We start from the raw sequence: 8,875 nt of genomic DNA, 5'->3' as shown, positions 1-8,875 counted from the left end.
CCAGTAATGATGCTGTGTTCCTTTAACTCACCAATGCTGAAAAAGCATCAGGAATTCCTGCAAAGCACCATGCAAGACACACACTTTTAATGCTTAGAATTGTATTTTTTCGCAATGAGACAAGTTTTTGGTGTTTGTTTGTGTTTATGTTGTTTTTGTTGTTGGTAGTTCATACTAAATCATGGTGTGTCATGTGGTACCAAATGAAGTGTCTTCACAGTTAGAGCCTAATACAAAAATGGACCACACACTTCAGATACACAAGCCAGAAGGGATGTTTTTTTAACTCTTTTTAATACATACTTATATATACCACAGCTTCTAGTGTTCTGAACAAGCTCATGGGAATAATATGTTAACTGCTGGTGAAGGAACATTAGTTTACTAGGTTTTATAGCTATTTCCACAGATATGGTATTTGAAAAGTATGATATACCTTTGTCAACTTTAACAGAACACTTCAAAACAAACAAATCATTTTTCTTTAATGCATGCATTGCAAAAACTGTTTAAGCTACAAATAGCAAGTAAAACATAATAGGCATTTTTTAATCAGTAAATGAAACTCACGGTAGACAGCTATTCAATAAAATACTTTTATTTATGTACACAGCGTAAAGATGCTGTACCATTCAGCAAATGTTACATTGTATAAGAGCAGACTTGAGTTTGGTTAATATTTCTAAATTCACTTTAAGTGTGAGTCTCCCTGAGGTTAAAAAAGGTTTCTTATAACTGTACATCACATCAATATTTAATCAATGTGTTCAGGAAAACGCAAAAAACCTGAAAGATTTGGACATGGTTATTTAGTGAAAGATGGGCCTGACAGGAAATGCTGAAAACTACTAGACAAAAATATTGCCATGGTAATGTGAGGGCTGCAAGATCGTGACCAGTACTGCAAGAAAATATTATAGAAAAATTGGGGGGCTGGAGGGGAAATGATGGCAAGTTTTGGAAAAAAACATATGACAGGACACAAACGGAGGAAAACACAAACTGTGACTTTGGAATGTTGTTTGAAGACAGTAAGAACCAGATGCCTGGTCAAGGTGTCTTAGATCAGATATTTTTCTTTAAAAAAACCCAAACCAAAAAACCAAACACCCTCATCCCCACCGTAGTTTGTTGGTTTGGGGTGTCGGGTTTTTTTTAGAAAAAAAAGCTTCAAACAGCACTCCTTCAAATAACCTTGTTCAACAAGAAAGCAGAATCAAGTCCCCAACAGTCACCTTGGCAAACAAAAAATTCACCTGAAATCATATTATGCAAGAGTTTTCCAAATCCACAGCAGCAAACCTTGTGACCTGATCCAGCCACTACTAAAGCTGACTGTGAATTTTTCTATATGGGATTGTGGATGAGGCCATGTAAGAGGCCCAAGGGGACTGGGATTAGTTTCATATCAACAGAATTTACAAACAAGCTATGGCTAGTCTACCTTTGGGTTGAAAAGCAGTACTTAGTTGGAAGAGTAATTAGACACCAAAACCCTCAGTTTGAGAACTTTTTCAGGCTTGTTTCAGAGCAATAAGACAGTCATCCACAATAATAAACCAGAAAATCCTCCTGAAGGAAGCAGCCGAAAGGCAGTGAAGAATCACAAAATGATTTGAGGTGGAAGGCACCTTCAAGATCATGTAGTTTCAACTCCTTTACCATGGGCAGAGATAACACCCACTAGACTAGGTTGCTCAAAGCCCCACCCAACCTGGCCTTGAACACACTTCCAGGGATGGAGCATCCACAGCTTCTCTGGGCAAACTGTTCCAGTGCCTCACCACCCTCATAGTGAGGAATTTCATATTAATATCTAATCTAAATCTTCCCTCTTTCAGTTTAAAGCCATTACCTTTGTCCAATCCCTACACGCCTTTATAAAAGATCTTTTTATATTGTAGTATAAAAAAAGAGGCTCTGTGTAACAGAACCGGTAACTCCAACTCCAAGACATCAAGATGAAGAAGAAAGGTTGTCTATTTTTGTCGTGTTGTATTTCTAGCTGGCCTGTAAAATCCCACCAAACCAACATAAATGAGTGCTGTTACTTTTATTGCATGGCTTTCTTGTTCTAGAAGGTCTACCAGTGTTTAGGTTAACAGGTGTTCCGAGGTATTATTCATTATACAGTTAAGACATGAAAAACATTTAAGACATACCATAACACTCTCTGCATGAAAAAACTCACACTAATATGCAAACTACAAAAAAAAGCACTATGATGATAAAACCATAATTTTAATGAAATATTTAAAAGCCACTTAATAAAATTACACGAATTAATAATACAAAATATTAAACTTTAGACATCAGGTACCATGGTATAAATTTCCATGTCTCCTTTTTTCAGTCACAAATTCACTACTAACTCCCACTCTCTATATTTTTTTATTTTAGCACATAGAACTTCACCTCCTTTAGCCAGCCACTACAAGAATTACACACCTGGCCCAAACTACTTCTGATGCTTCCATTTTCTGTTAGAATTCTTCAGAATCCTGTAGCTGGGACTTTTACAATTATTACCTTGTTTTATTGAATCCAAACCTTCAAATGTTAAGCTTCATAGAGCACACCATCATTTTCATATCTGGTCACTGGTGACTTACCCTCTCCTTTCTCCCTGGAACTCCTGGAAGTGAGGTTTGGTTTCTACTACATATGCATTCAGATCACATTTTTCAGTTCCATTTCCAAGGAATTCATCTCTCTCCTTTCTTCCAAAGTACTTTTAAGAGTACTCTCCCCCACACAAATCCTCAGGAGAGGCATATCATTTCAAGCTTTAGAGAACTCTTTTTACTATAGGATGGTGCCCAGACAGGTGACATTGCAGTGTTTTGGCAACCTCATTTTGCCCAGCTTAGGAGTAAGAAGACAGCTCCAAGTTCTCTACTGAGTATAAGCAGAGTAACAGACAGAATTGCTGTATAAAACAACTGTCCCTCTCTACTGAGGGTCGCCCTCTCAGCGTAGTTTTGAATGGGCAATTTCAGATATTCACCACTTCATCATTATCAACAGGATCTAGCTATACATTTGTGACCTAATAGAAACACGTTTCCTCTCCCTCATAGAGCAGCAATTCAAGTCTGTGCTCACACAGAGTGAATCAGGGAACACAACAACCTGACCACTAGTTTCCTCCCTTCACTCAGAACAAAATCAAAGACACTGCCACTAAAACTTAATAAAAGGGGTCTATTTACACCAAAGAGTGCTTTCCTTACACTTTTAAAACAATATGCTCCACCAGAGATCAGTACACTAAGTCTCTAACCCATGGCTGGACCTAAAATTCTTCACAGTTTGTGCTTGCCCAGTCTTATGCTTTGCAAAATAAATCTGTGCAGCAGTCATATCACAGACAGTTCCAATTAAGAGGCTTTTTATCTTACTAGTTCTGTGCACCAAAAGTAGTATCTTTGTCATTCTCCTGCCACTAGGCGTCACTCTCTTCTATCGTGATCTTTATCCCTTAATCCACTTCCCAACACTTCACCTAGGAATCATCAGACCAATATTTTAAGTGGGAGAACATCCATTGCCATTAGTGCCTATCTAAAATGGAACCCAATTACTCAGGTCAAGGACAGATTTTTGTGATGTGACAGATAAAGTGCAAAAGATTGTTAGTGTCATTTTGTATGCTCCGCAAAGGTAAATAAAAACACTAAAAGAACAACTGGAACTCTACAGGAGGTGACCTGGGCTTTCCTCCATGGAGGAGTCATCTCAGATTCTAAAATCCTCTAAAACTAAGTGCATTTCCAAAAATAAGAGGAACCATAACAGGAGCATTAGTGGAACTAGTGGGCTCTACAAATAAAATAATTTTACTAATCAAGCAGCAGTCTTTTGAAGGACAAAGCAGAGTCACATCCTGTTGCTGCCACTTGTATTTCATTGATTTCAATTCCAGAAGCGATCACTATGATTACCTAGCTAGTCTACACAAACAACAAATGTGTGTATGCACGGTTTTGGTGGATACGAACTCCTCCCATACTGAGGGCAACCTGAAACTACAACTCACTTTGACAGTGAACACTCAAACAATTATCTTCCTGTTCCTCAAGTGAACTTGAAATAAAAAAACAAAATAAAATAAAATAAAACAAACAAAACAAAACAACCCCAAAAAACCAAACAAAAACAAAAACAAACAAACAAAAACAACAACAACAAAAAAACACAAAAAAAACACAAAAAACCAACCAAACAAACAAAAAAAAAAAAACACCAAACCCACAAACCAACCAACAACAAAACCCAAACTTAAGCTATGACTGCATTCTTCCACTGACCAGCTCAGCCACTTGGAATGATTCACTGGCATACAGGAATTAGGTATCTATGCATACCTAACTTGGGTCATAATTGATCTTAATAAACAACTTAACGTAATTTCCAGTATCAGCATCTCTGCCATATGTGAAATACAATTCAAGCTAAACTTGATTCAAGCTGAGCTTAATAGACAACTGTGAAGCCACTTTGAAGCATTAGGACAAAGGCTGCCATTAGGGAGCATGTAACTACTAAATTATGAAATACTGCCCAATTTGACAAAATTGTTGGCGTAATTCATAACTAACAGGGTGAAGTTCTAATGTGTATGCACATATGAAACACAAACAATGCTTTTCAATACTTCTGATGCATACAGAATGCTACCAGCAACAAATCACTATGTCAATGAGCTTCTTGCAAAAGTTTCTAGTTCACATGCAAGGAATTACTTCGCATTGTACTTTTGCGTTACCCTACTAGGAAACTGCTGCTTCAGTGTTATATCCTCTTCTTTTGTTGTGTTTCACCATTTAATTTTCCATTTTCCATTGCTTTATTTTCGAAGTTCCAGTCCGTTGGGCTGAGGAGTTGCTGAGTTTTTTTGTATGTCCAGTATGGGTTAAGTATTAGCGTAACAGCAAATAATCCCGAGAATAAAACAATAAAGTGAAGAAGTCCCAGGTTTTCTACCACAGAATTCCAATTGAAAATACACACCCACCACATGTGGTAAGTAAGAATCATGCGGCAGTGAAACAGGTGGATCATCACCCACTGGTTTGCCTTCCAGAAAAAGGTGTTAGCACAGCCAGCCTAGAAAAAGAAGAACACAAAGTATGCAGAAGTGAGATTGTTACTTCAAGATAAGGAACTGAGGAATCTGTAGAACTAATGCAAATATCCAGCTTTCATAAACACATGCTCTCAGGCATTTTTTCCACATAGTGCTACGATATTCCACATATATACGGCATCCCAAACTCAGTACACATCTATAGCATCTCACAGTGCACATGCACACAGCACCACACAGAAACCTATATGGAGGCCTGCAGAAATACCATCACTACAAAAGCAGGTATGGCAATAACATGGATATCAGTTGGATTAACACAGTTTTGATGAGAAGCTATCCAGACAAACCACACAGATTACCTATATGGACGAGTAAAATGCACGAAAACTGATATACAAACATAATCTGAAAATTATCACATTCTTACCTTCAGAAGCATCCAGGAAATGCATGTTGCGGGAGTACTCATCTCCAGCAACATTCCCATCAAAGGCAGATAATGTCCAGATTTCACATTAATTACCAGACCAGCCAAGCCACCAAAAGCAAGCAAATGATGAACTACCAAGAACACATCAAATGTTCTAAAAACAATGTTGGACACATGGACTGCTACATTTTCAAGCAAGAAAAATCCAGCAGCTATTAAACAGTTAAACCAACTCCACTTTTGCTGTGAATACACTTTGTCAGCATGAAAAACGGGATCTATGAGCAAAGCCCACAGCCCAGCAACACAGCTCTGAAGTCCAAACACACCACGTGTGACTGCCATATTCCAAAACACCTTCTCCTTTGCATACAAGGCACGGTAAGTGGTACTTCTCCATGAAGACAACCAGTGAGACAGAAGAAATACTCCCAAGTAGATTAAAAAACCAGCAGCTATAATTGTCAAACGAACTTCCCATAAGAGATAGTCCCAGTCAAAAATGGTCCCAAACACTGCACCATCATTTGTAGGATTCATTTCTTCTCTTTTGACACTTCTCATTCCCACTATAGTCTCCTTCATGCCTATTCAGCCTCTGCTGTTACGTAAACCAGAAACCATGAACTCTTCTTTTCCATCTGGAACAAGGAGAAAAATATTTAGTGAATTTTCAAGTCATCCAAATACGCAGCTTCTAAACCACAGAGAACTCACATCCACTGCAGTTATGACTTTGGTCCTGTTGCCATTAGGCAGTCATCCCAAAGACAGGTAGACAGACAAAAAAAACTTAAGCAATGTGTTTCAGATTAACAACCATCCTGTGAAATCTGTACTAGTACAAAGCAATGCACTGAAGCAAAAGCAGAAGAGGGTCAAGTAGGAAGGCAAGAAACAGGAAGACAAAATACAAGAAGCAAATCTTGTTTTGTTACTTATGAAACTTTTATTTCAACAGTATTGCGCAGTTATTGTACTACTCCCCTCCTTTTCCTTCACTGATTTTGCACCATTTGCTACAGCTTTAGGTGCAATTCAGTATCTCAAATACAGATCCAGGACATAAAACTACAGAAACTTAATGCAGTAAGCAGGACCACTTATGCTGGAAAAGGGTTGTCATGATCATGGCTTTAAAAAAGGCTCTGCAATCAGTATTTTAACATTAAGCCACTTTCCAACAGAAAACATATTCAAAAATGAAAAGAGACTATGGAATGCAGACAAGCAACATTATTCTATATTATTAGCAACATCAGTGTAATTAACTGAACAGCCCAGCATCAAGTGTCTCAAGTTAGCTGAAACTTCCTGAACACACTGTAGTTCAAAAACAAGGATAAGTGGGGAGAGAAAAGCCAGGCAGTACTGAAAGATTTGAATGCCAGCTCGTTTTATGAATTATACAGGCGACATCAGCATGACCACGAGACCCACCGCAGCCTGTAAATGCTTAACACCGCTATGCGTTTGGCAGTCTGGTGCGAACCAGATGAAAAAGCCACAAAAAGCAGCGAAGACAGAGCCCCCAGTGAGAATCTCCGGCCTTGCTTCAGCAGGCAGCAAATCCCACCACGACAGCCCGGATCCCGCAGGCATCTGCTCGCCCTGCCCTTTGCTCAAGCGTCCCGCTCCAAGGAGGGGGTGGGCTGCGAGCCCCGAAGGTCCTTCGCCCACCCCACGCCCACACCTGGCAAGACCGACTTGAGGTCCCAGCAGCACCCCTTCCCTCATCTCCCGGGGGAAAACCGGGGCAAAACACACCGATGCCACGGCACGACCAGCCCCTGAACAGCGCGACCCACTGCCGTGAGCTCCGGCTCCAGCAGGGCCGTGACAGCTCCTCCGCCCCCGCAGAGACACGGCACAGACACGACACCGACACCCCCGTCCCCGTCCCGCCCCCGCAGAGACACGGCACAGACACGACAACGACAGCCCTGTCCCCGTCCCGCCCCCGCCGAGCCCCTCACGCAGACCGGGAGGACTGGTCCCGGCATACAAACTCCGCTCGCACCCGCCGCTCCTCACCCACAGCGCTGCCCGCGATGGCGGGACGGCCCTGCCCGGCTCGGAGACTGCTCTCCCCGGCCCCCGGGAGCGCCCGGCCCGGCCCGACCCGACCCGCCCGGGGAGGGCCCGACCCTGCTCGACCCGCCGGTCCCGCAGCACCGCCCGCCGCCGCCGCACGCCCTCTGCGCATGCGCTGCTGTCGGCACCAACCACCGCTCGCAGCGAGGCCGGGGAGACGCGGCGGTACCACTGCGGCGGGGGGAGCTTTGAGCTTTGTTTGCAAGGTGCGTCTCTGCCGCGCAGCAGCGCTGAACGTCACCGCCGCGGAAAAGTGAACGCTTACCACCCTGCTCAGCAAGAACAGTAGTAAAAAAGAAGTATTAGCCAAGCCATAGCCAATACGTTTGCCCATAATTATCCAGTTTCATTAAGAGCATCAAATTATTAAATAGATGTCGTGGTGTTCTGCTCCGTGATTCTCTCCATGCTTGTGACAAGTGACGGTGTCATCCCGGTGACTCAGTCCGGCTGGATCTCCCGCGGTCACTGAACCCACAACGGAAGGGTTCCTCGGCTGTTTGCCAGCCCCGCACCCGCGGTGTACTTTGGCTTCAACGGGAGACACTGGCAGGGACTGCGAGTTTTGGCAGGGAAAAGCTCAGTCCCACAACAGACCAGGGGATTCCTCAAAAAAGGGACCGAAAAAAGACAAATCAAGCCACAACTTCTCACACATAGAGTACTGGCCTACAACAGCTGACATCCTAAACTGGGTCTGCAGGTGGTGAGAGACCAGAGCTAGGAAATCTGTCCTGAAGTCTGACGCGCGCTCGCTTTCCAGAGGGGAAGAGGGAAATGCTGCCATTCCCTGCGAAAAACAGGGTCCTGCCACAGCAGCAGGATAGCTGGGCAGCGGGGGTTTTGTGGATTTGCTTTTAATTGCTAATGGGATACCCCTGTCCCTGCGGACCCCTAAGCTCAGTGCAAAGTAAGATCTGTCCGTGCGCCACCTCAGTAGTTTAGGTACAGGCAGCAACAGCTGTTTGTTGGAAAAGTCCGGCCACAAAACCTACAGCTTCTGCCTCCTTTTAATGCGCTGGGTGTGAGGCACCTTCCCTCCGAGCTCCTCTGCAGACAGCCCCAAGGGACAGCAGGGCTCGGCCGAAGCCCTGCCTACACACTCCGACACTACCCGGGTGCCAGTGAGGTGAGTCACAGGAGGAGCACACCTGCCGCTTCACCACCAGTAACCTCAGCAGGGCCAGGAGGACCAGGCTCGGCAGTAAACGCAGGGCAAGAAATTTCAGCCAAAATACCTATTTCATGCAGTGAGCACG

General features: G+C 43.1%; 1 protein-coding gene across 3 annotated transcripts; it reads right to left on the bottom strand.

Moving 5' to 3' along the window:
- Positions 1-582: 582 nt before the first annotated feature.
- CLN8 (CLN8, transmembrane ER and ERGIC protein) lies at positions 583-7,661 on the bottom strand. Of its 3 annotated transcripts, none has more exons than XM_027690288.1 (3): positions 7,557-7,661; positions 5,520-6,163; positions 583-5,109 (listed from the first exon to the last, which is right to left on the bottom strand). In XM_027690288.1, exons 2-3 carry the CDS (start codon positions 6,105-6,107, stop codon positions 4,795-4,797), a joined length of 903 nt encoding a protein of 300 aa, XP_027546089.1. In that variant the 5' UTR covers positions 6,108-6,163; positions 7,557-7,661; the 3' UTR covers positions 583-4,794. The 3 variants fall into 3 exon arrangements, with proteins under 3 accessions (XP_027546089.1, XP_027546091.1, XP_027546090.1); XM_027690290.1 differs by having other exon boundaries at positions 7,532-7,659; XM_027690289.1 differs by having other exon boundaries at positions 7,543-7,659.
- Between the last annotated feature and the right edge of the window lie 1,214 nt (positions 7,662-8,875).

The sequence above is a fragment of the Neopelma chrysocephalum genome, unplaced genomic scaffold (assembly GCF_003984885.1).
Source record: "Neopelma chrysocephalum unplaced genomic scaffold, ASM398488v2 Primary Assembly neopelma1_80b, whole genome shotgun sequence".
In the NCBI taxonomy this organism is placed as follows: domain Eukaryota; kingdom Metazoa; phylum Chordata; class Aves; order Passeriformes; family Pipridae; genus Neopelma; species Neopelma chrysocephalum.
This window is presented reverse-complemented; position numbering and strand designations above follow the sequence as displayed.